Source organism: Homalodisca vitripennis, chromosome 6, assembly GCF_021130785.1.
Source record: "Homalodisca vitripennis isolate AUS2020 chromosome 6, UT_GWSS_2.1, whole genome shotgun sequence".
NCBI classification, from domain to species: Eukaryota; Metazoa; Arthropoda; class Insecta; order Hemiptera; family Cicadellidae; genus Homalodisca; species Homalodisca vitripennis.
In genome coordinates this window covers 106,317,507-106,345,245 of record NC_060212.1, presented here as the reverse complement: position 1 = coordinate 106,345,245, position 27,739 = coordinate 106,317,507, and the positions used below count along the sequence as shown (strand labels likewise).

The window sequence follows — 27,739 nt, the reverse complement described above, 5'->3', positions numbered from 1 at the left end:
GATACTAACTATTTGAACATTATTATAAAATTCCAACCGTGCTTGTTTCAACGAAATCAGTCAGTACTTAAGCGAGCACGACCACTTTAAAGGTACGTTTGCACAAGCCAGAAGCAGCAAACATGTTACAGTTGATAGGTACGTTGTCTAAGCGCATCTTGCTTGCGTATTTCTTACGGATTTCGTTGGAAAACGTACCGTTGGAATTTTTATAAAATTGCAGAATAGTTATTATCTTTAAAATTGTTATAACCTATTTTAAATAGTTGATGCCTATCAAAAAAATAAAATGTTTGCTGCTTCCGGCTTGTGCAAGCGTACCTTTAAAGTGGTCGTCTATTGCTTATTTATTGACGGATTTCGTTGAACTAAGTACCGTTGGAATTGTAATAAAAATGTTCAAATAGTTGCTATCTAGTAACTTTTATATAACTATACTGGTTTTGAAGTTGTTGAACTTTAAAAGTTTTAACAGATAGAATTTTGTCAATATTGGAAAATACACACAAAATTTTAAAAATTTTCCTCTACTTAAACATAATGTGCCAAATTTAGTTTCCTTAGCTTAACTAGTTTTTTAGATAACATTGTTTAAATAAAAAGTAAAAAAAAATGGTGGCTAGCGGCTATATGAGACATTCCTCGACCTATGTTTATATGACATTTTTTGTTTCAAATACTGAATACTATCTATCAGCCACAGAAGTCTGTGACACCCTTTTGTGAACACGCTGTATAGTGTTTTACTTGGTAAAGTATTTGATTTACTGTGATGGGCTGAAGTGGTAGTTATTGTAACAGTTACGGAGCAGTGGGCGGTGGGCAGCTTGTTTCATATCAGCCCCTGTCAGGAACACCGACAGCTCCGGTTTTGGCTCTAATCTATCGCCAGCCATTGTTCCCGACCCAGCCTGGCCTCGCGCAACTTTTGTTCATCACTGTGTGAACAGATGGTTCAACTCTGACTTTGGTAGAACTACCCACAGGCCAGTTGAGTTGTCGTAATACAAGTGATGTTTGCTAACTTTAAAATAAACTGAAGATCGCAAGAGAAAACATACAATTAATGTTTTGTAAGTCGTATTGTAGTAAGGTTTTGTTGTGTTGAAGTAGTTAGTAAATTTTTGATATGCCCGAATGTACGATGATGATGTATCAAAGACAAACACTCTTGGGTATTTTGCGTCTCCTGGAAGGACTACAGTCAAACGTCTCTATTGATAAAAATAATTTAATCGTTTAATACAAGTATGGTCTAAACAGCTTCAAGTGTGTGAGTGTGCAAGATGAAATATGGTAGAAGATAAGAGTTTAGAGTTTCTTCCCTGCCAGTTAAAAAGGAAATTCGCCTTCAATACTTCGTGCACATCTAGCATCAGTAACTATTTTTGTCAAAGGATTATTATCACACGGTAAGGAGATGGATAATAAATAAAGCATGATAACCTTTCAGACCCCCAGCCAGGCTTGGTACTGGTCAGGGATCAGCTTGATTGATGAAGCTCTGAGCCCACACACAGGGTGTCTCCTCATCTAATATAAAATAACTTTCTTTCTCGTTATCCTGGAAAGTTAAGGAGAAACCAACAAATTGATATTGTATGCTGGTAATTCTGTATGGTTACAAAATTGCTAAGCACTTCTTGAGCCGCAACGTTATGCTGTAACAATTTATTACATCCCTATAGTTCCACTGCAAAAATTAGAATGATTTTTAGAATCTAAAAATCCAAGCAGAGTTGTTTGGAAATATGTATTCATCATTTGTATTCATTTTGATGGTTTCTGTTATTAACACATTCACTGCGACACAACACATTAGGACAGTGGGTCCGCCGCAGCTAATGCGTTATGACACATATCTAGTTATATTATGTGTTGTTAATCAATAAAATTAACTGTATTAGTAAATATGCAACCAAAGACAACAATACAAAAATAATTTATTTTCATTTTGTGTAACTTGACTTAACAAGTTAATGGTGTTTTTTATATACATATATATTTAAAAATTTCTGTAATTGAAATTATTTTTAATAAGAAATTGCTGTCACGCACATGTCTCGGCCCACGTGACTGTACTCGTATTTCTTAAATACATAAGTGAAATTGTAATTTTTGTATTATATTCAAAATATAGAGTAATAACGTGATGTAAATACAGTTTATCTGTGTTTCCCTTCAAAAGAGAAGTAATCACTTTATTTTTGATACTGCTATAAGTGTATAGTTTATTAGTAATACAGATGAAACGAAAATAATTCTTTATGAGAGTAAACCAATATAAAGATATAAACCCATAATTAAGTTGGATAGTGGATGTAACCAATCAGCTGATATTAGAATTTTTCCTTAGCTATGCCGGCTTCGATGTGCACTGGTTTTTATTGTCAAAGTACATAATTGGACCACTCCGGAATTTGAACCCGTGATCTCTCGGTTAGAGAGCCGAGACTAATTAGTCTACGGAGGAGGATATAATAATATTAGGTTGTTTAGTGAATTGATGATAACTGTCCAAGAACAGGCGTGTTTTAATAATCTGCTGTTTTTAACTAAAAAATACTTTATGAGATCAATTCAGGAATTGAAAGCTCGGAGAGTCGAGCCCTATACTCGGATGTATTTCAAATCCACAAGAGCGTAAGAGCGTAGCAATATTGGTGGTTCGCCAACCACTGCCCGACCACCTGTAGGAAGTTTGCCTCTAATCTAATGAAGGTAGAGACCCCAAGTTAAGTCCATTATCGTGCCTCCTTGATCAGTGCAACTTGGTTACAACTCGGTAACTATAGTGTAGGAGGCTGTGACGTCAAGATTGGACACCACTTTGTCCCAGTCACTGTAATTTATTGTGTTTGCCACATCCTGTTTGCCGGTACATTTACCAAACCTCGTGTCAGCTTATTTAGTTATCTTGCTTTTAAGCGGACGGTGCATTCAAGCACTTTGGTACTTACGGTCAAATGTTATGGCAACAAACATTGTATGTAATGGAAGAACATTCTGTTTTCCTGATTATATTTTGTTAAAAAATGGAATGCAAATTGGAACTCTGTTCAAAGCAATGTTCTTTGTAGTATATTAGAATAAACATTTTGGATACCTGATAAATAATAATATGAAGTAGTGTATTCTCACAGAAATCTTTTCAGAGCATAAAATGAACCAAGCATGAAATTGATTTTCAAATTTTACTCTAATGATGTGTGGAACAAACCGTTCATTTCTAAAATATAATGACATCTTCATAAAAATAGACTTTAGTTGCGATTATTTCTCATTCACATAATGATACATAATTTTTCTACCATTTTTTTGTACAAAGTTCTTAAGAAGCGTTGAATTTAATCCCTCAACGTATGAATGTAGAAGGGTTTAAAAGTCCAGATGAAATTTCTGTGATATGTTCACTGCAAGGCATGCTAAATGTAAAAGGTATAAAATCTTTCCCTGCATTGTGAGTTTACAGGAAGAGCAACACTGAACTTAAATTATATTTTATGTGTCTTTCAACTCAATAATCATCTATCACTATTCTGAGACATAGCTACAGGATCCCGTTCAGGCCGTCCCCAGTATTTAATGCGCCCGGGGCAAATCATGCATGGGGGCCCCCCACATAAAAATTACATTTCGTCAGTACAGCCATACCAAGTGATAAGGAATTTTTGGAAATTATTATATGTAAATAAATACTCCAGTTTTCTGTGTGTAACAAAATACCAAATATATTATATATGTACATTTAAACATGTTTTAGAATAGATAATAGAATATTGAATAGACCTATATACATAGATATAAAGAAAATTATTACTTTGGCTCTTTGGCATACAGTACATTTTGTGGAACTTTAGGGCTATTAATAGTAGTAACAGATATATAATCGCAATGCATAACTATTTTCAATCTTAATGTCATAACTATTTATTTACCTTTGACAGAGACAGTTTTATTTTTAAAAAGAAATCTTCCTGGCCTTTACACTAGCAAACTTCTTGATAACGTCTTCTAACTTCAGCCTTTTACATTCTTCATTTTCAATAGACAGCATGGCAAGGGATGACAGTCTCTCCTGAGACATTGAAAAACTCAAATAGGTTTTTTATTAATTTAAGCTTACTAAAGCTTCTTTCACAACTGGCAACAGATATGGGAATAGTTAGAAGGATTCGAAGTGCAATTCATAAGTTTGCGTATAGGTCCTTTCTGTCTGTCTTCTTAATCACTTTTAAAACTTGTAATGGGGTTTGCCTTAGCTATGCTTACTTCATTCACAATAGTTTTGACATGAAGGAGTTCCTGGATAAAGTTTTTTTCCGCTTATGTCAGAGGTTTGCCCAAACGATAGGTGTTTCTGTAAATTTTCACAACATTCCTTCAAATCTTCTGCGTGAGGGAGTTGTTTAAGGTCGTATAAGATCCCCCATTTCAAGTTGTGGTTTGAAAACTGAATCAACCTTTCTTTTAGGGAAGCCTGCATAATGTCCAATAGTGGGTAGAAAACGTTTCTTTTAAATTCTTCTTCTGGGGTTGCTTTGTAGTCACTTTTACTTTCATAATCAAAAAGCTTATTTTTTGTTCTTTGGCGTTTTTTTTTAAACAATGGTTCCACGTCCAATTTCACTACAAATCTCTTTGGCTTTTGAAACTGAGTCATTTAAACCGTCTTTACGAAAATCATCTATGAACTGTAAAGTTTTTTTGCAGCAGATTTGATGTTAAAGCAATATCAGTGCTTTTACCTTGTAAGGTTTTACTTATCAAGTTTACCTCCAAAACAAAACATCGTGCCAAACAATAAGGCAAACCAGAAATGAAAAGTCTTCCATGTGAATTTGGAGGGACTTAGCTTCAGATGAGATTGTAGGGTCATTGACAGTTTCACTCAGTTCTACAAGAGCGTCAAGGACGTCTTTGTACTGGTATCGAACGGTCAGATACAGAACTTATTCGAGCCTCCCATCTTGTTTCACAAACCTTTTTCAAAGTTAAAACCTTTAACATGGTCACTGACAACGCACCAACGTTTTGGAGATGATGCGAAAATAGTGTAAATCCTTTGAAGGATTCCAAAAAGTAGAGTAGACTTGACAGATGATCTGGCTCCATCTGCAACAAACCAAGTTGAGACTGTGGCATCCGCAGGGTGTAAATACAGCTAAAGGACATTCTGAGGATATTCGTTGATTGGACCCCTTTTTTAGCTCCTGCCATGTTTGCGCCATTGTCCGTACCCTTGCCCGCGGCAGTTACTCATGTCAAAACCACATAACTCTACCTCTTCTGTTAACAATTGAGTCAATGCTTCCCCTGTTTGACTCCTCAGTAATCGTGTAGCCTATAAAACTTTCTTCAATAACAATTTCACCATCGATCTCCTCTTCTTCGTGAACATAGCGAATGGTGAGAGATGTTTGTTCCTTATGACTTACGTCTGGCGTACAATCCAACATAACTGAGAAGTACCGTGACAGCTTTATTTTCTCGATTATATTGTTTTTTCACCTCCTTTGCCAGACGGTTTATCAACTCATTTTGAATATTGACACTTAACATTTGAACTTGATATTCACTCTCTTCAATGCATCTTAAATGTTCCATCATAACCGGATCAAACTCTCCTAGTAACTGGATAAGGCCAAGGTAGTTTCCGTTATTTTTTGTAAAAAGTTTTTGTCGAGTTTCCACGAAAAGCCAAATTGTGTTCTGCTAAGTAAATAATAATAGCAATAATTCTTCTTAGTATGTTTTTGCCATCTCTGGCTTCTTTTTGTATTTGGCCCATGAGCTCAGTATCAATTGCTGCATTTTGGTTGATTCTACGTTCAGCTTCAATCCATTGCTGGGTAAACGTAAAATGCTCAGATGACGTTTCGTGAGATGAAGCTCGCTCATGAAAAATTTTTTCCATTTATTGAATCCTTGCTTTTTGCCAAAACTTGATTGTGGATTATTGTCAAATAAACGACATGGAAAGCAGAACACTGCATCAGAAGAGCAAGAATAAACTAACCACCGCCTTTTCACTTTCTCGCCATTTCTGCGTGGCGATATTGAAAATCATTTGAAAAATGACGCTTTTCACTGTTTTAGTGGATAGTCATCATACTTTTTTTAAATGACGGAGCACCCTTGTTATGATTTCATCTCTTTCTCTGACAGTTAAATTTTCAGGCCAAGTTGAAGGGTCATTTGACAAATTTTTATTTTGGTAGTTTAAACATTTCAACAGTTCCCTTCTTAAGCTTGTCACTGGTTTCCTCCTTCGTATTTCAGCAGTCTCCTCTACCTCAGTTAAAATTAGGTCTTGTTCACATTCATGGTCGAAGTCCTGGGTATTTGAAGTAGCGAGGTAAAGATGAAATAGGTTGTTGGGTAGTGCCCTCAGCTATTGTGAAGAATTTTGTCAACTTGGGTAGGTACTTTACTTAAAAGAGCACTGTGAGCTAATTCACTGTCTTTTGTTAATTTTCGTCTCTGAGCACCTGATAGTTTTTTTAGACATTTTAATAAAATAATCTGAAATAAAATGAAACTTCTTCAAAAAATTATGCTTTTTTTACTTAAAATGAAATTAAAAAATAATGTTTAAATCTGTTGGTCTACATGTTGCGTAGTTTTTATGCCTACGCTACGACATGCAGCTAGAGTGCACATAGTACCTTGGTCGAAACAACATTTACATAATTAATTACTAATACATATGACAACCAACACATATTTAACTACCACATGTCTGTAGCTTTTGTATATGTAGGTACTAATACAATACGAAGCTCACCTCTCACGTACACATTCGCTTAATTTCACAGCTCTAAGTCTCTACAAACACTAAACACACGAGAGTAGTTAGCAACCTAACCTATACGGTGTAGACGCAATGACAGTGACAGTTGGAGTTGCGAGTGCGGTTGACAAATAGAGTTGTTTTTGCGGTGTTACCAAACTTAACTTACTAAAAATAAACAGTTATTTTTAAGTATATGGTTCAAACCAAGTTCTTTTTAACAAATATTATGGGAAACGGATTGGGGGTTTTGTATGTATATAGTAGAATATCGTTGAAAATTTTGTTTTACAAATTTAATATTGACTATGAGTAAGGCACCTCCTAGCCGCGGCGCCCCCTTGGCCGCAGCGCCCGGGGCGACCGTCCCGTTCGCCCCCCCCCCTTCGGACGGCCCTGATCCCGTTGTTATTAACAGCTCTTTTCTCTATTGAATTAGAGTCAAAGTTCCAAAAAGAATAACTATTCAAAAATATAATATTTTTATCATAATTTGTTGTATATAAGTCTTTATTACATGTACATTATTACTAATTTACAACAATTAAAAAACCATAACATGTGTATCACACACTGATTATACTATGAAACTATTCAACTAGCAGCAATAAATTGAGCACGCATGTATGCATGAGTGGCTGAAGCAGAACAGAACTGCTGTTATAGCAAAAACACTGTGCTATTGTGTGCTATGTGGGAGACAGCAGTGGATCTGTTGTATAGCGAATGTATTAACATTTAATGTAATAATGATTTAAGAAAGTTAATGTATTGGTTTGGATACTCCTGCAATAAGTCTTTTTATTTTCTTTTTTACTTTGTCAGCAATGTGAAAACTAAAAAAGAAATACTTTAAATGCAGTCTTCTCATAGTAATTCGTATTCTTACTGGAGGGTACTGATTCAAACATTGACAGACTAAATACAACCTTGATCTTGTACTTTTAAGAGAAGCTAAGTCTATCTTAATTGTTGATGTTTCGAAATAGGGCCTCTCTTTGATTTTAAAGTTGCCTATTTGTCTGTTAAAACCTCTAGTCCACCAAATCTATCACTGATGCTTAGTTGATAGTTTTTTCCACGGAGATGAGAGTTCTAAGTCCAAGCGGTTCTCAATCGTTTTGAAATCAGTGTAGTGACTTGTAAAAGTCTTGCAACTTGCTAGATTTCAAACCACGTATGGTGAAACCTACAGACGTGATGGCTAGTCCACCATCATGCGATGGGTGTGCCGTAGGTAACAGCTGGGGGATCAGATATCCAAAACACCATTAGAGCGATCTGATGATCTCAACTTTCTTGATGTTACTCAATAGTTTGATCTTTATAATATTCTCTGCAACTGACATTCAGAGACTAATCTCCCAAAAGACTATTGGCCACCATCGTGATTTTTGCCCAGTAAGTACCATGCTAAAATGTCAACCCATTTTACTGTCTTATGTTTGGCTGTAGTGTTCCAACATGTCTCATTTTAAGATGTATATGCTTTCAAATCTCTGTAGGTTTTACCCATGTATTACTAGAACACTCAATGAGAATAAAATAGATACAAATTTCATAAAAATTCAAAAGACATTTGATGCTTATAGACATTTCTGAGGTAACTGAAAGTGAATGTAACAAAGGTGAACTGAAAATGTTTCAAGTTAATCCATGTCGACTAAAGATAAGATAGCTCTCCAAAAGGGACAAATTATCTCCAGATTATAATTAGCCTATATTAGCAATTTTATGTGGTGTAAAATTGGAAACATTGAACAAATGAAATGTATTACTCGTATATTCACCCATTATGAATAGTGCAACATAATACGACATTAACTTTTGAGATTGGTTTGTTATCTTTACAGTTTTAAATGGTATAGTCATGATTTTATTATAAACATTCTGTAAGTGATACATTTCTGAAAGTGAGGAATATATGTCTCAAATATATCGAAACTTTTAATCAGTGTTAAAATTAAAATGATCGACATAATAGTTACATGAAGTATTGAATTATTTTCTAAAACAAAGTAAGAGTACACCACAGGGATACAATCTCCCAAGAGACCTAAAATAAAAAAAAAAACATAACAGTAATCTAACTTGTTTGTAATACAGCATTTAAATGTATTACATTGAATTAGGCCTATCTAATTTATTAAAATTTATTTCCCCACCCAAAGCCCTAGTGACGCCACTGAATAACATTTTTACGTGCCACACAATTTCGTTCATTAAATTGACTCTCAGCTCCTGCCATTTTACAAGTGGGCAGATCAAAGGGTTGCAGATTAAGTGCGTTATTAATAAAAGAATGGCAGGAAAGCCTTTATACGAGTATATGAACATCAAAGAGCGGTGGTTTATTATTTTATAAACTCTGTATTATAACACAGATCTGTTAAAGAATGGATGAGAATTTTTTTAAACATTTGTTTTTTATGATTATGAAAGAAATGATTTAAAAAATTTAAGTAGACTAAGAAATATAAATAAATGAACCTTTTTCAATTCAGGTGTTAATTTATATAAAAATATTGTTTATTTTCATTCTTATATATCTATTTTTACCTGGCGTAATTGAATTTAGAATCCAGCATAAATGTGTTATGCTGATAATTATGGTAAGCTTACAGGGAAGAAATTCTTACAGAGTCAAAAATTGGTTGTGCATAATTACAAGTCTACAAAATAATTTACTGTTAGCATTGAGTTTTTCCAGAATTAAAATTGGTATGTAAGATATTTGTACTTATTCAATTTGGTTTTTTAGTTGATTTTACTCTACAGTACTTGTGAAAGCTGGGTTATTATTTTATCAGTTGTCAATTGTAGTATATGCTCAATAACTGAACAATTAAAATAGGAAATTATATAGTAATAGTAATTTTTTTAAAGTTAGACATAATTACAAGTTAGAAGAAACTTATTCAGATAAAATATTTATGCTTAAATAAATTGTATGTAGCTCCTTAATTTAATTTATAATTTTAACCGTGTGATATATTTTTGGAAAAAAATTAAGTCAAGAATATATGTCAATGGGAAAATTACATTAAATTGATATCACTTTTATAGGTAAAATGCGAATTTGTACTGTTGTGAGTTTAAAAATCTTGCAATAGTTAAAATATATTGCATTTAACTCTAATGTTTTTGTGGTAAATTGAACTGTAAGGTTCAGTATAAAATCAAACATTAAATAAAAATTTTAAGGGAAAAATCTGCATGGAAAATTGTATATGATATAATCAGTCAAATTGTTCATTGTATAAAAAGAACATGATAGACAGAGAGGTACATTGTCACTTACTGTATTTTTTTGTCATGTGCAATAATGTTTGTAACGAGTGAAAGGAAGATTACTAAAAGTATACCATGTAAAAGCAGTGTAACAAGAAATGTGTGCTTGTCAAAGGTTGGTTAACAAGACTGAGGCATGCCTTTGAAGCTACAATCCCTTGTGTGCGGGACTCAACTCTTTAGCTACAAGTGACTTGACCGGTCTTAGCTCATTAGTTGCGTGTACCACACGAGCTTTAGCTTTGGCAAAAACAGTGCACTGTGAAAAGTTTGGCCACCTCCGAGAGAGGCTTGTCAGATTAGAACATGCTTTGACTGTTAAAATCATCACCAATTTATCATAGACTTGTAATCTCATGTATTCTGTTGTTTAACAAGAAAGCTGTCATTTGTATAAATAAAGTATTTTCTAATTACCGCCTTTGAGTATAGAAGTATCCATTGTATGTCTTCAATAATAAATTAAAAAATGACAAAATTATTTGATCAATACTAACAATACACAAAGTAAATACATATTATATTAAAAAAAAGAAGAGGCAAATCCCCTCAAAAACCTAAAGAACTCAAATTTCTATTAAAGAAGCCTTATACTATTTAACAAAAGAACCATCACAAAATCTTTGTTTTATATTAATAATTATATTCATTACATGTAAAGTGGCAATAGTATTAATTAATAATGTCTTAATAGTCTAATAATAATACAGTTTAATGAACAATAAAAGTACTCGTGCTGCTAAAACTCGAACCTGAATCTCTCACTTGCAAGGCACGAAAGTTAAACATATTTACTTAAATGCAGTTACTGCCATGACGTTTAGTGTAATGACAAATAATAACTATCAATAATTGTAATGACGTCTGTTACATTAAAAAAATCAACCAAGTGATTATTCCTAGTTGTACAATTATTTAAACTGTTCCTAAATGTATAATCGCACAATTGTTTCATACTTGCTAAACAAGCAAATATTGATATGTACATATGTCAATATTTAAAACTTAGATATGAATATGAAGTAAATTATTGAAGTAATTATAAAGATATCAATATATTAAATGTTGTACCGTCAATGGTCACAAAATTAATAATACAATTGATGAAGTCACATTATTATTTTGTTGTGCTAATACAGGCTAAAATATAACATGTGTATACTAACTAGTAGATGTATTTGAATAGAAACTGGACAAGACAAGTCTCCTATAGGTAAACTGCTTACAAAAAGACACTGAGCGATTTTAGTTCACGCAGGGTGAGGTAAATACCCCTCCGCCGCTGTGATGCCGACCTCTCCCAGTATCACCATCACTGCTCGGCAATCGCCCGCTTGCTCTCTCCCCTGACCTGACCACTGCCACTTAGCAAACCTCACACCAAAACGCAAGCTCCCTGGATACGTCTATGGCTACATTAGTCTGTTCAATTAATATTCTATGCTTGTATAGGCCTACACTCAGAAATACTATATAATTATAGAATAGATAAGTAGCTACTTTGTAAACAAAACTGCGCGAGTGAGACACGTTCCACACAGCTGATAAAACAGACACGAGGAGATGCTTGTCCCACTCCCCACCACTGGAGGGAGGTCCCTCCTGCATGTGGCTGCTCTGATATTTGCTTCTGTGCAGGTTTTTTTGCGAGCGGTTTATCTACAGTTGCCTTGCTGATACTGATTTCTCCCTTAACAGAGTGTGACAAGTGAGCACCACGGATTCTCTTTGCCCTCAGTGCCTTGCACTCCGATATAATATGTATCATCGTTTCTTCTTGTAATGTGGAATCCTCGTTAAAAAATGCCATCCTGTACATATGTTGTCTGGAAATTACCATCAGAGATGATTAGTCAAACTGCTATGTTGATTTCTGCTCAGTAAAGGAAGGAATTATTTTGAAAGTGGAGTACTGAGGCCTTTGATGAGAGTTTTTCCAATGCATTCATTACGGTGGTAGAGTTGCCGTAATTGTTACAGATGAAACAACATGATGTGCCTGATGTTCGTGATGTTGTTCGAATAATATCCGGATTATAGCAACAATAATAATTGGATTACTGAGTGCTGATAATAAATATGGATGATTAATTAATAGTACTGGTTCCTAGTGACTCTTGAAACTTTACTCCTATAAAGCTCACTTTTAGTATCACTTGCTCTGTCCACAAAAGTCACTAATGGCCTATTACGTGTTGCAGGACTCTGAGGATGAGATATCACACCTGGAGTGGGAGACTGTGAAGGTTCGCTTCATCAAGGCTGGCTCGCTACAACGACTAGTGGAGAGCCTAGCGACGGACGACGGCGAACTCGAGTCCACCTACATCAACGTGTTCCTGGCCACCTACCGCACGTTCGCTACAGCGAAGCAAGTCCTGAGTCTGTTGTTAGATAGGTGTGTACCACTAAGACATCTTCCTTGATGTTTTCCACACAGTTAGGAGTTTCCAGCAGAGATCAAGTTGAAAATCCTATATACGACCGGGCAAAAATGGAAGAAAAATGAGAAAAATATTTTTTTACTTGCTGAGATGAACTTACAGTTACATGTAATTAGTTGCCAATGGTATATGATGATAGTATTGGCAATAGTGATACCTATGAGTACCACACTGAGTCTAATGAATTTATAACCCTACATAGCCCCTGGAGCTGTGGTAGCAATTTTATTTGGCCGAGTATAAATGATATGGAAAAACTCTTGAAACTTTAGTTTTTGTGGTTAAAGACCTAAAATTAACATTCCTAATGATCATTTGACCGTGTATAATAACTAGACTACACTTGTCACCATCACTCGTTCTACGTTCAGATTATACTAGCCTGTACTTGATGACCACTACATTAATATAGAGAGTAAAGTCTTAAGAATGAATAAGGCATCTTTGTTTAAATGTATGAGATCATAAATATTACTAGTGTTAATCTATAAAGTAATGAGTACAGTTAAAACCTGCAGTAATTTCAAAGCAATAATTTTTTATTCATTGGCTACAAGCCTTAATAATAAAATTTAATTACTTTTAAAAATATTTGTTGCTTTTTACTATTTAATTTGTTTATTTAAAAAAGTATATTAACTTTGTGTTAGATAGTTGATGTTAGGATAAAAAAAAGTCTGAACTATCAAGTGCACAAACAATTTAATATTAAATATACAATTACTTTACCACCTGAAGGTTTAACAAGTTATTTTAACAGTACTCCAAAACTATAATATAAGAGATAACTGTAGTGAAACAACCTTGAGTTTATATCATAAAAACATTGTTTAAACTTTAATCACATTTACGCTGTTTTTAATTTTCGGTCATAGCATTATGAGAGCCATCTCATTTTTTAAATACAAAATTAAAACACTACCAAATGCTTTGTAGTTTGTTTTGTAAAAAGAATACTTTTCAATATTTAAATTTTAGATTATATAGAACATTTAGGATGCTTATTAATATTATATTTATAATGAGAAATCTGCCAGACTTCTACGAGTAAAAGTTTAGCTGTAAAGGTGTTATTAGTTTAACATTGTTCTTATTGGGTTGTTGATAATGGCCACCAATACAGTTGGATCTTAAGTTTTTGGTTCATACTGTGCCAAAATTGCTAATACTGTTAAAATCGTTTCAGCATCACCATCTTCAGTTGAGAAATATTAAACTGATTATTAGTAAAAGGAAAATTTTAACCAATAGGTAAGTTTTGATTTAACATTTGTAGTGATGATGGCTTTCAATAGTAAGCTCGAACTATCTAACAATTTTAATTGTTCATCAATTTGTCAGTACAGTGTTTCTGGAAAACTTAAAAGACACCTGGCCCATAACTCTAAGATTAAGAGTATTCCATAACTTTAGCTATGTTGCTCTATGTAGCAATACATAAATTAGCATATATTTGAAAACTCTGTGTATTAATGATGACTCTTTGCAGGTATGAACAGCTAGCGAATAATGAGCTGGATCTCCCAGAAATGGTTTCAGATCAGCATAGAAAGTGAGTTAACCTTCATATCATTATAATTAGTTCACACTCAGGCAGCTGGGATTTATTTATTACTTAGCTTACTAAAACTACATTTTTGTAGTAAACAGAATTTTAGTCTTTTTTAACCTTTGATCTTGCTACCCAAGAGGCAGAGGCTGTGTGGTATCAAGGAGTTATAATAATTAGTTAAATATTTATCTTGTTGAAAGTTGTGTTTTTTGTTTTTTAATACAGAAAAGCAATATATCGACAAAATTAAAACACCAACTGCGGGAGGATTAATTAATAATAATAAATGCGTTTATTTTTTCTCTTTTTTTAAATACATGTAAATACAGTATACAACAATATACAGATTACAGAGAAAAAATATACCAACCCAAAAAGAAAATAATCTTGCACTTGGGTGGGAGCCATCATCAGCTTCTTAATTTAATTTAAGTTCTATAATAACAATATGAAAATACAACAAATAATAATAAACAAACTAAAATTACTCTTAACCATCAAATTAACACACATTAAATTAGAGAAATCCAACTCACCTTCAATATATAAAAACATACATTTACAATTTATAAAATAAGAACAAAATATTTTTACTGAACAACTAAATATAAATTTTCAATATCTTTAACACGTCTACTCAATAACCAAACATTCAGCCTCTTTTTAAAAATAAATATAGATCTATTAATTTTAATTTCACTTGGAATTAAATTAAAAAACTTATAACTTAAAAAACACAAAACATTTTTGAAACAAAGAACAGTTTGGTTTAGGCAATCGCAAATACTGTTGATTACTGAGTCTAGTAGAATAACCAGAGTTGTCAATAACAGGTCCACTGTTACCACTTAGTATGAAAAAAAATTACTAAAACTTTAAAAACATATAAATATCTTAATGGTAAAAATAAAATTTCTAACAAAAAAGCGGAAACAAATGTTCTCTAATATTAGAATTACATATCAATCTTATAAATTTTTTCTGAAGGACTATTAGACTAGATAAATTTGAAACATATGAACTACCCCACAATGACAATCCATACTCCAGCCTAGAATTAATCAATGAAAAATAAGCCAGTCTCATAACTGAGGGAGGACAAACTGATTTCAAATGAAAAAATGCCCTAAGTGATGACCGTAGAGACTTTTTCAGAGAACCTATATGAGGTTTCCACGATAAGTTTTCATCTAGAGTCAAACCCAGATACTTAATCTGACTACATTTATTAATTACGCCACAATCACACAGATCCTTGCTGCAATTTATTGAATGTATTCTTAAGGCTGTGCCAAAGTTGCCGGATTGGGACAAAGAAAAAATCATTATATAATGTTTTTGATACATTCAAGGATAATTTATTACAAGCAAACCATATAGATATTTTATTTAGGTCATTCTGCATCCTTGAATTATAATTCATCAACGCACTATAGGAAAATGCTGTGTCATCAGCAAATGCTGTCACCTTACCATTGAAATTTCCAGAGTAAAAGTCATTAACAAAGATTAAAAACAAAATAGGCCAAGAACTGATCCCTGAGGGACTCCAAAATGTAGACTTTCCAAGCAGCTGGTGCTACTGTTTATTTTGACGAATTGCTGTCGACCAGTTAGGTATGTCTTAAACCAATTCAAAGGGACACCTCGAATACCAGCAGATTCAAATTTATTTAGCAGCAACCCATGATTAACGGTATCAAAGGCTTTACTTACATCTAAAAATAAACCAGCCACTTTGTTACAAGAAATATTATTCAAACCATTATTTATATCTTTCAAAAAATGCTGCAAAGCCAGCTCTGTATTGAGTCCTCTCTAAAACCAAATTGAACTTTAGAAAAAAATTTATTTATTTCTAAAAACTTTATGAGTCTAACTTTAACTAATTTTTCTAATAATTTTGACAAAACTGGAAGTAAAGAAATTGGACGATAATTTTCTACGAAAAGCCTGTCTCCTTTTTTAAATATAGGTATTACTGTAGCAATCTTAAGCACATCCGGAAAGCATCCTGAACTAATACTTTTAATTAAATAGATTAAGAAGTACAGGAGACAATTCTTCTGACATTTTAAATATTAACCTTGATGATAACAGTTCATCACCAGTACTTTTACTCAGCGAGAGAGACTTAATTTGTATTTTTTAGTTCTGTCAGTGTAATGGGAAATAAAAATAAGGAACTTTTGTTAATAAAAGGTTTAAAATTTGTTAAACAAAGGTGCTTAATATCATCGGTGATATATTGAAATGAATCAACTAGGTTTATTAGGAACATTAACAAAATAATTGTTAAAACAGTTAGCAATTTCACAACTATCAGTCATTAGATTATTATTGTTCTGTAATGTTATTTTACTGTTATTTTAAGTGTGTTATTCTTCACTTTCATAATGATTGATAATTTATTATATATCATAAGTTTAATTACTATGTATCATAAGTTGGTTACTGCTCTTAAAATTGTTAGCCAGCCAGTATTTATTGTATTTCCCTTTTAACTACCAAACACAAAAATGCAGAATTGGTAGTATAGCTTCAAAACCAGTGGTATTCAACTAGAAATATTTAAATTTACTATTATTGTTGTACTTGTCTCAATTCTTTCAGTGAAGTTAATTTTGAAAACTTCTTATTATTAATTAGTCTTAGACAGGTTAGTTCTAGTTTTTAAATACCAATTCAACAAATTTAAATGGTGGTTTTGTTTGGTCTCCTAGTTCTTCCCCTTATGATTAAGCAGTATGATAATAGAATAAAAAGGTCAAAGTCGAAGCACTATTTTAGCCAAATTTTGGAAACCTAAGGGACTTAATAAGTTTGGTTGTTTAAGTGGGTGAAAGGTGTTCATGTACAACTATTTTTACACTACTTCGGTAGCAGTGTTTCTTGTCTCTTTGAGGGAATTTCAATCCTCAAGTGAGGGTATAATTAACAGGAAGTATAATTTTTATCAGCAACATTGTGTTATTGTTGTTGTATTTATATTATTTTGTGGAAAAAAATTATCCATATTTTGACAAAAACTTATGAGTAAGTCTTTAAAACCTAGTTTGTAACAGTGTTTTGTTGTTCATAAGTTTTGAAACATTGGTAATTAAGATTCGGACTGTTGATACAGAACTCTGGTGCTGGCACTCCATGTGTGGCTGGACTCGTACCCTGAGGACTTCCGAGACCCTCCACTGCACGCCACACTCTACCAGCTGCTGTACTTCGCCCAGACCCACCTGCCAGACTCGGAACTGCAGCTCAAGGTCAGGCATCGACTGGAGCGGTTCACACGGGAAGATGAGATGCTAGGTAAGTCACCACCTAACTGCATGATGAGGGTTATTCCTGACAGGAATGTTTCTTTTATATATTAATTTGATGACTCGACAATCGAGTAAGAATATCTAGTTTCCCTCTTATAGCTCCTGTAAAGAAATCTTTAATACAAACTGTGTGAACTTTGTCAGTATACAAGTATCTACAGAAATCAAATCATATTTTATTTCATTTTCACAATTTTGCATTGCATCGCAAACGTCACTAAATCATTATTCATTCACAAACACCCAAACTTGCATTTCCAAACATTCACTCAAGCACTCTCTCATTAACTTCAGATCCTATGCCTCTCATAAATCACAGCAGCTCATCATTAACTCATCGACAGAGTAGAACACACTACACACCAATAGGTGTTTTATAGGGGTTTTGAGTTGATTTTGATTGTTGGAGTTCTTTATACTTTCCGGGAGCCAACTTGTTGTGGCAGATGCTGTGATAGCGAGTGTCTGTTATGTTGTGCTCGATAGTTGTCCCTGTCTCTTGCCTCATATCGGTGGTTGTTCCTGCCACGGATTAAAGTGCACTTTTATCTGCAGTACATGATCACGTCAATTATGTAGAGGCAAGGCAAAGTCAGAAATTCAAGCTCTTTAAAAGGCAGACATTAATAATCATGAAGGCTGCAAATTTTTGGCTATTTGAACCTTTTGCTATAGTAATGTTCTAACTAGCCAGGTGAAACAAGTTCAAGATTGTCTACAACTGTTACTATTATTTGTTTTTCATACACTTTTACACGTTCATGAGCCAAAGATAAAGTGTAGAAGAAACTGTTTCGACATATGAACATCAATTAAAATTAAATGGATAAGGTATTAATCCAGTGATCATTTTGCAAGATATGTTATAGTTGCAGCACCATTCATCCCATTTGCCTCGATTCTTCCTTTGTTGATGGTCATTAGTAGCTTTAGGTAAAAATGTTATATCAGACATAATATTAAGTAGAAGGTTAGCTTACTTTGCATGCTGGCACAGGCATTGTTCAGATCTTTTCTTTGATGATGTAATGTTAATGTTAATGTTAATGATACAGGTTGATAACAAATAATGAATGTTCCAGAATCTTGCCCGCTGTTTGTGCCTGACTCATTGTACCTACACTCCAATGGCACACACGCACCTCCCTACAGCTTCCCGGACATCCCCGAGCGACTCTTCGCAGAGCAGCTCACGCGCATGGACATGGTTAGTGTTATAGCCATTGTTTGTTCTGAGATTGGTTGATTTAATTTTGTTGATACCAGACACAGTGGAGATCAACTTACTATATGTTTAAAATTAATTTTTTGACATTAATGATTGGATTATTACAGACAACCCATCAAAAAGCGTATAAATATACTAGAAACTATATGCTTGCCTATGCATTTTCAAATTCTATGTGTGATTCTAAGCTAAAAATAAAAAAAAAAACCTTTTTCCATTTCCCACTTTGTTTACCAGCTATACGCCATTTTTTTTTTTTAATTAAAACAATATTATCTTTGTTGTTATCTCTTTGATTGTTACAAAACATGATAAACGGGTTCATGTTAGAAAATACCATATCATAAAAAAATGTTTCTACAGTATTGATATTTTCAAAATTGCAACAATTTAATTTTTTTATGAAGTAGCTAATAAACCACTGTTTTTATCGAAATGTTATGAGACACAAAAGAGTTTTTAAATAACTTTTCCCTTGCAAAGATACTTCATTTGTAAAAATCGGTTAAGAAATGACTATTTTATTAAAGGTTTCGTATTAGATATGCAAACTAAATGGCCTATTATATACACACCTATGTTACACCCTGTATATATACATATACATATATATACAGGGTGTATATTATGTCTGGAAACACCCAAATATATCCTTTAATAATTTAAATATAAATTTGAAACCTCTTACAATCGTGATAGAGATTGGGCATCTACTTTTTGGAACAATGTTTTGTTATGTCACACCAACGGGGGACGTCCTGTCGAGGGTATCGTGAATATTCTTAATGGAAGCCTATACCTTGTGATACATAATTTTAAAGGTAATAGCTTACTGAATTGAATGCCACAAACCGCATCTCAAAGGAATTATTCTATCAGAAAAATAGAGCATTTTTAGTATTGAAAATTTACTGATGTTCAACAATGCAATTTTAACATGGTTCTTGCCACAAAATGTGTTACACTAATTTTTTAGCATTTTTTAAATGTTCAATTAAAATAAAATAAACAATTTATTTTTAAGTTGTTTTCATTAGTACAAATTTACCAGTTTTTATTACAATGAATTAAAAAACTTATGAGTCACTTTCTCTGATTACTTATGAATCTGTACTTGGTGTTTTCCAGTCAGCAGGAAGGTTTAAAGAGACAAAGGTCCACTAGCCTATGAGAAACATTATTGTGTTTATTAATCATCTGGTCTACAGGTTTCAGTTTGTTGAGCATGGAGCTTTCACTAGACAGGTCTAAGCTTGGGAATTACAAATGGACCAAAGGTCATATCATTCCTGTCGAGTTAATCAGTGTCTCTGAAGCATTGCTGTCAACAAGTTATCTAATTACAGTAGTTCAGTTTTTATTTGGCATTTTAATGGAATTGTCTGAAAGAGAACGAATTACTCTGTTGATGATGCGAGGATATGGCGATCGTCAAAGATCTTATCGGAAGTTTGTAATTTGTTTAATGACACTTTCCCAGAAAGGAATCCCATAAGTGTTTCAACAATATCAAAAACTATTGAGCGTTTTGAAAATGACAGGGAGTGTACGTAATCGGCCAAAGTCGGGGTAGGATACAATCTGCAACAGATGAAGAAACATGCACTAGATGTTTTGCAAACGTTTATTGAAGACCCACATACATCGCTCAGAAAAGCTGCACAGCAACATGATATGCACCCTATGTCTGTGAGTAAGATTTTGAAAATTAATAAATACAAACCATTTAAAGTTCATTTAGTCCAACAGTTAAGTGAGGATGATTACGACAGAAGAGTTGAGTTTTGTGAACTTGTGATGCGCAAATGTGATGACAATAGAGATTTTCTGACCAACATACTATTTTCTGATGAGGCAACTTTTTTCCTAAATGGCAATGTTAACAGGCACAATTGCCGTTACTGGGCTAGTGAAAACCCACATTGGATTACTGAGTCCCATTCACAGCAACCACAAAAACTGAAACGTATGGTGTGGAATTTTAGGTAACAAAATTGTTGGACCCTTTTTCATCAATGGAAATTTTAAATGCCGAACTTTACTACAATATGCTCCAAAATGAAATAATCCCAGCTATTCAAATTGCATCAGGAGAATACTTTGATAATGTATGGTTTCAGCAGGATGGTGCTCCACCCCATTATGGGAGACAGGTAAGAGAGTATTTTGGATTTAAGGTTTCCTCATAAATGGAGTTGGCCGAAGAGGAGAAATCGAATGGCCTCCAAGATCTCCGGATTTGTCACCAATCGATTATTTCCTATGGGGTCATTTAAAATCCAATGTTTATAGAAGAAAGCCTCATAATTTGGAAGACCTAAGAAACAGATTATAGAGGAGATTGCTTTGATAACTGAAGAAATGTTAGGCAACTCTGTCGAATCATTTTACACAAGATTGGCTCATTGTCAAACCGTAGAAGGAACACATTTCGAACAATTGCTTTGACACCAAATGCAGGTAAAACGTTTTGTTGTAAGACTTTTCTAACAGCATACATTATTTTTTATTTGTAATAAGAAATCAATAACATAAGTATTTCCATAATTGTACTGTAATAAAAACTGGCAAATTTGTGCTAATAGAACCAGCTTAAAAATGAAATTTTTGTTTTATTTAATTGAACATTTAAAAAAAATGCTAAAAAAATTAGTGTAACACATTTTGTGGCAAGAACCATGTTAAAATTACATTGTTGAACATCCAGTAAATTTTCAATACTAAAAATGCTCTATTTTTTGATAGAATAATTCCCTTGAGATGCGGTTTGTGGCATTCATTCAGTAAAGCTATTACCTTTAAAAATTATGTATCACAAGGTATATAGGCTTCCATTAAGAATATTCACGATACCCTCGCAGGACGTCCCCCCGTTGGTGTGACATAACAAAACATTGTTCCAAAAAGTAGATGCCCAATCTCTATCACGATTGAGAGAGGTTTCAAATTTTATATTTAAATTATTAAAGGATATATTTGGGTGTTTCCAGACATAATATACACCCTGTATATTGTGCATCACAATATATATATATAGTGCATATATATAGCGTTTTTGAGACCTGAAATCTGAACTTTTTCTCGTATAGGAACAAAACCTAAAATTTGAGATTAGAAAGAAGATAATATACCATAAGTAATATACAGAATAAAAATGATGTTATTTAGGTTGAGAACAAAATCATATCAAAGAGAAGGCAGGAAAGAGTGAGAGTCAGGAAATATAGTATTCCAATCCTTCATAAGTTTACATAAACTGACAGCAAAAATTAACAATGAAACTAATAAATGCAACATTGTTTGGCCACTGGATAATCCTTTACATAATGATAGGCCTTTATCAGGGTATATTTCAGATGGGTCTAATCTCAAATTACGATTAATATCAATCTCTTCTCTGTAATTTGAGTACTTTGTGCTTACTTCAATGTTATTGTGATGTAACAGAGGCTCCTGCAGAAGCTAGTACCCCACCAGTGTCTGGGAGGGATCTGGTCTCGTCGGGACAAGTCCAGAAGTCAGGAGGCTGCCACGGTGCTGGCCACTGTGAACCAGTTTAACGCCGTCTCTCTGCGAGTGATCAGCACCGTACTTATGGACCCCAACTGCAGGCCGGCCGAGCGAGGTCGTCTCGTCAGCACTTGGATAGATGTTGCTCAGGTAATTAAAAAAAAAGTAAAGATGCCTTATTTTACCAGGCGAAGTTAGGGCTAAGAAGCCCTCTCTAACACTTAACCTGGGGACCAACGGCTTAAAGGTGACTTCTGAACCACCCCCAACAGCCGGGCAGGCGGGCTGCTTGCTAGGACAGGATCGCTCAGCTGTCACCCATTCAAGCAGCAGCCACGCTCAACGTTGCTTGATCTGGTTATCTTGCGATAACCGTTGTACCCGCTAAACTACGCCACTGACTGACCATTTGTTCACTTGAGTTTTTCCCACACCAGCATCTTCCTAGGATGTGTTCAACATTAAAATAGTTTCAACAGCATTTTTACCCAGTAGGAAACAACAATTCACAGCTGCACGCTTTTCATTCAAACTTGCCATAATAAAAGGAAAATAGCACAAAACAATAGCAAAAACTGTCACTACAGAAATTCGGAACAAGCCTGGTTAAATGGTGATGAGTTGTGATACCGGCACCTAGCGGCAGAAGTTTGTACTGCTCAAGCCCCGCCCACAGCAGAGTTATTCTGAGAACTTTTGGGTACCTCCTCGTATATATCGGTAACCTAGTAACACTACTTCACACTTTAGAATTCGTTGGTCAGATAAACCTGTTACGATTTATTCTTTAGAAGGCTTTTTGTCTCATATGACAGGGACTGGTTGCTTCCGGAACAGAATACATTACAACCTCATTCATTCAAACAACGATAAATTAATCGTTAATTTGGAACATGTAAATGATTTATTTAAGATCTGCCATTGCATCACAATAGCATGTGATGGCTGACTTAGAAATTGTATCAGCAGCTTGATTTCAACAGCAACAGTAAAGATTGAAAAGGATTCTGTTAATGAAGAATCAGAAGATGTCATGAGTCATTCTGTTGCTACAGAGCAGCTAGACCGACTGATTGTTAATTTTAGGCTTTAATCTGGCACATCGTTAGTGGAAATGGTAGCCTTGAAATACCTGTATGGTTGTACTTTCCGGGATCAGTGTATTAAAGTTAAACATTCTGTTTATGAAACAGTAAACATTTCTTTTTTGTTTTATTTCTTGTCTCTGTACAAAATAATAAATTGTCACTCTTTTATTATTACATTTGTAACAAGTAAATTCCTTATTAGGTGTTTTTACGGTTTATTTTCATTTATCTAGTCATCCCAGCCCCAATTTTTCTGGATGAACGAGGTTGTTACTCTTATTGTGCCCTCTCCTCTTGCAACAGGCAAATTGTGGCTCCCTGCTCTGTATTCTTGATCTACCAAATATTTATGTGCTTGTGTATGGTAGAGGTTCTTCAGAGGGATGTTGGTCCCAAATTCCAAACTTCATGATCTGAACAGCAAGAGTTTGCTACGTACTATTACAAGTCTGGCTGTTATACCAAAAAGAACACCAAATCTTTTCATATCCTGTAGTTACTGCAAGGTGCAGTTGACTGGATCAATGCATTTTAATACCCCATCATACAGCCTGAGTTTGTTCATTTATATGTATTCCTAGTGCTGAATTATGTTGGCATCTTTTGTTCTAACAGCCACCTATATGTTAAGTTTATAGTGTGTACTAACGTGTTTTACATAGTTTTGGAAGCAGTGCTTTATTTAGCAAATTACCTGTTGAATTACTTTATAACACCAACGTGTAAAACTACTTTGTATATTTGTTCTTTGTAATATTTTACATAATTTATGCAAATAAAAACTTGTAGCAATAATTAATTTCTGTGAGTGAATATTTTCATTGATTCAAGAGCTCCATAGTACATATCTGCTTTGGCTATCAGTCAATTTCACATCACCTGATATATACTAAAAACTTTTCATCAGTCCATATACACACTTACAACTCCCAAATATGTATAGGCTTTCCCCATGTGCTGCACCCTTTGTTATTGTTTTAGGTTTTTGCCCCAACTGTAAATAATAACTTATTATGAACAAAGCACACAATGGCACAGCTTGACACTTTACAAACAATTGTAATAACTATAATCTCAAAAACACTAACCTTTAGCTGTAAAAATGGTGGGAAAAATTGATGTGCTGTACGAGATGTGCAAGTGTGCTCGCAACAAGTCTTGGTGATATGTCAGCGCAATTGTGCAGCCATAGCATCGAACGTGTAAAAACTAGTACTTCGTTTAAAAAAAATTGTGTTTCTGTTGTTTGGTAACTGGAAGTGATTGTATATTACAGGAACTGAGGGTGCTGAAAAACTTCTCTTCATTGAAGGCCATCATCTCAGGTCTCCAGTCCAATCCTGTATATAGATTACAAAAGACTTGGCAGTGCTTACCAAAAGAGAAGGTTAGTTGGTTACATTTGGTTACATCTGTAATAATTAGAGATGGGCTGATTCAAAAAGTATTTAATTTCAATCTTTTTATTCATTCTGACATTTTTTTCTTAATTCTGAATTCAGATTCATTTAGCGCTTTTTGTATAGTTTTTATGCTTGTTATTTAGTCAAATACTATCATAATTAATTTGGCTTATAGTATAATAATACAACAAATTATTAATTGTATTCATGTTATTCAGTTTTGGAAAAAGAACTAGAACCAGAGGTCAACAAAATTTATTTTTCTTTTAGTCTCTGGTTATTTGTTCAAATTCATGATGAGTTTTATCTTCACATGGAAAAAACAATTAAAAATTCAAATTTAATATTCAAATAATTAATTATTCATTGCACAATTTTATTGTTTGGCAACAATTTATTGCATTCATGGTGTTTCATGCCAGGTCTGCATCCATTGACACAATGATTATTTTATCCGCTGTGTGGATAGCATTTTGATTCAGACAAAAATATGAATTAATTTTGGCATTTTTATTCAGGGTAAAAAATTAATTTGGCCATGTTCTGTGCTGAGATTGTTCTGCTCACTGCACTACATCATTTGTTGTTTTGTTTCTCCATATTGTATTTGTTGACTGCACATTTGCTAAATTGCCCTTTTTGATGAACTACATATAATCAGGCGATCATATTACATAGATTTACAAAATGTAATATTATTTTGCTCCATAAATATTTTGATCTTTAATGTGTTCATGTTAATTGACATGTCAATTTGTATTGCAAGTGTATCACAATGCTGAAAAGCAGTCGTGGCCCCGACTATCCAAGTATGTCTGTGATCCCAATTAAACAAATTTAATTTTAATTCTTGGTGCATACCACCTGCAGAAGCTGCAGAAACAAAAACTGATTCATTTATAAATGAAGTAGAACACTTCACATATCTGTAATTTACTGTAACTTAGTGCAGGTTGAGGTATTTGAGGAGTTGGCAAGTATATTCAGCGAAGACAACAACCAGTGGGCTCAGCGTGAACCGTTGATGCTTGTGGAAATGGTCTAGTTTGCTGATACAATTATAATTTACTGTAACTTTGGGCAGGTTGAGGTATTTGAGGAGTTGGCAAGGATATTCAGCGAAGACAACAACCAGTGGGCTCAGCGCGAACTGTTGATGCGAGAGGGAACGGCCAAGTTTGCTGATACAGTTGGCGAGAACGATAAACAGTTGCAGAAGGTTATACAGAGACAGGCAAACAACAGTGGAGTAAGTCATCATGATAAACTTTTATAAGTATTAAATTAGGATTTGAAGCAAGATATTTTACAGTTTATTAAAGATATTTAGAAATAATTAGTGTATTGACATCAGAATACTTGTATGTTATTATGAATATTCAATTCTGTTTTTTGCTTCAGAATGCTGGACTGAAAGTCGTATACATTTTATGTTATTATATAATATGGAAAATAATTTTTATTGAAGTTACTTCGACAAATTCAAATGCTGTTTTTTCACATTAGTGAGCCATTAAATTGGTAGTATCCTATTAATATTTGTTACATCTACATTATTTATTCTACATTTAGGAGCATGATGGATTGAGCAAACATAACATTAAAGAGAAAGCGTAATTGGGAAAGAACTTGTTGAGCAAAAGGTAGTCTTACTAAATTCTAACCACTGATTAGAGCAAAGAATTGAATATCTTATTGATAGCATGTAGATAAATTTCCTGTGTAAACATTGTATTAAAAAATATTGTAACACAGTTTATGTTACTTCTCTTTTATCATTCAAGATAATGACAATTTGATTGTGTTTACTGCAGTTGACAATATTGAAGTAACAACAGTCTTCATAAATATTCCTTCCATTCACATATTCCTTAAAGTTTGTTGGAAATTTTATTCCTTTTCACTAAATAATCTGTGTATATGTACATAAATAAAGTAAAAATCCATTGTTTATTAGCTTTATTCATTAAGTTTGAATATGTGTTTCATTCCTTCGTGGCTTCAGTACTACTCATATTTGAAATTTAATAATTTTTTCTGTCCTATACGTTATAATATCAAAGGTTCATCACAGTACATAGTTTTTTAGAATTCATTCAGTGCTATGTTTATAAAATAAAAGGCACAATGCTATAAGCTACTTCAGATTTTTAATATGAGACCTTGACATACACATCCAAAGCATAACTTTTGGTTTGATAGGTGTTCAGATCTTTGTGTTGCAACAATCCTGCATGTCAATTAAATTGGTAGATGGTTTAGATTTTGCTCCAGTCACATCAATGCTTCTGAGATGTGAGATGAGAAATAACTTTACATATTTCTTGTTTTGACAGAATATCAGCCATGGAACAATCCCATACCTAGGAACATTCCTCACCGATCTGACCATGATCGACACTGCGATACCTGACACTCTGTACGATGGACTGATCAACTTCGACAAGAGGCGGAAAGAGTTCGAGGTTTTAGCACAGGTATACTACATTTTTTGTTCTATAGCCAAGTAATAATATTCAAAGGGGTGATAGGTTAGTCAATATATTGGTCAAAATAGTAAAAAGTTGCCTGGTTTCGGATGTATTGAAACTTTTTTAAACATTACAAAACAAGCTTTTCTAAATGAATATTTTATACACTACTCCAGCAGTTCAAAATCAGATGATTGTTATCCTAATTTATCTAAACAACTGCTACTTTAAAAGAATTTCAGTTGTAAAGTATTTAGATAGTTCGATACCCCTCTTTTGAACAGAGTTATAAAAATAACATAAAATTAAAAGTTAAACAATATAACTTTATGAGCTTACAATTTATTCTAAACTCAGTTGACTATTGGTGGTAAAGTAGTGTACAATAACCCAAAAGATAAAGGGTGAATTCATGATCCAGTCAGTGAAAAATGTTGTATTGGCACAGATCAAGTTGCTGCAGGGAGCTGCCAATGCGTACAACATACACGAGGACATTGCGTTTGACCGGTGGTTCGACTCAATATTGACCCTGGATGACCGAGAGGCCTACCAACTCTCCTGCCACATCGAGCCCCCTGCTGTACCTGCCCTCACAGTCACTACCCACCGCCCCAAGAAGAAGCCCAACAACTGGTG

The 27,739-nt window shown here is 33.8% G+C and overlaps 1 protein-coding gene across 2 annotated transcripts in view; it reads left to right on the top strand.

Annotated features, from left to right (window-relative positions):
* Window positions 1–27,739, top strand: part of LOC124364679 (ral guanine nucleotide dissociation stimulator-like 1) — a 78,294-nt gene that overhangs the window by 38,942 nt on the left and 11,613 nt on the right. For both annotated transcript variants that reach the window (XM_046820345.1, XM_046820344.1), the window contains exons 3-11: window positions 12,286–12,482; window positions 14,018–14,080; window positions 17,205–17,386; window positions 18,483–18,607; window positions 22,076–22,288; window positions 24,503–24,613; window positions 25,714–25,878; window positions 26,966–27,106; window positions 27,549–27,736. In XM_046820345.1, coding sequence (XP_046676301.1) covers window positions 12,286–12,482; window positions 14,018–14,080; window positions 17,205–17,386; window positions 18,483–18,607; window positions 22,076–22,288; window positions 24,503–24,613; window positions 25,714–25,878; window positions 26,966–27,106; window positions 27,549–27,736 — 1,385 coding nt within the window. The remainder of the gene's footprint in view (window positions 1–12,285; window positions 12,483–14,017; window positions 14,081–17,204; window positions 17,387–18,482; window positions 18,608–22,075; window positions 22,289–24,502; window positions 24,614–25,713; window positions 25,879–26,965; window positions 27,107–27,548; window positions 27,737–27,739) is intronic.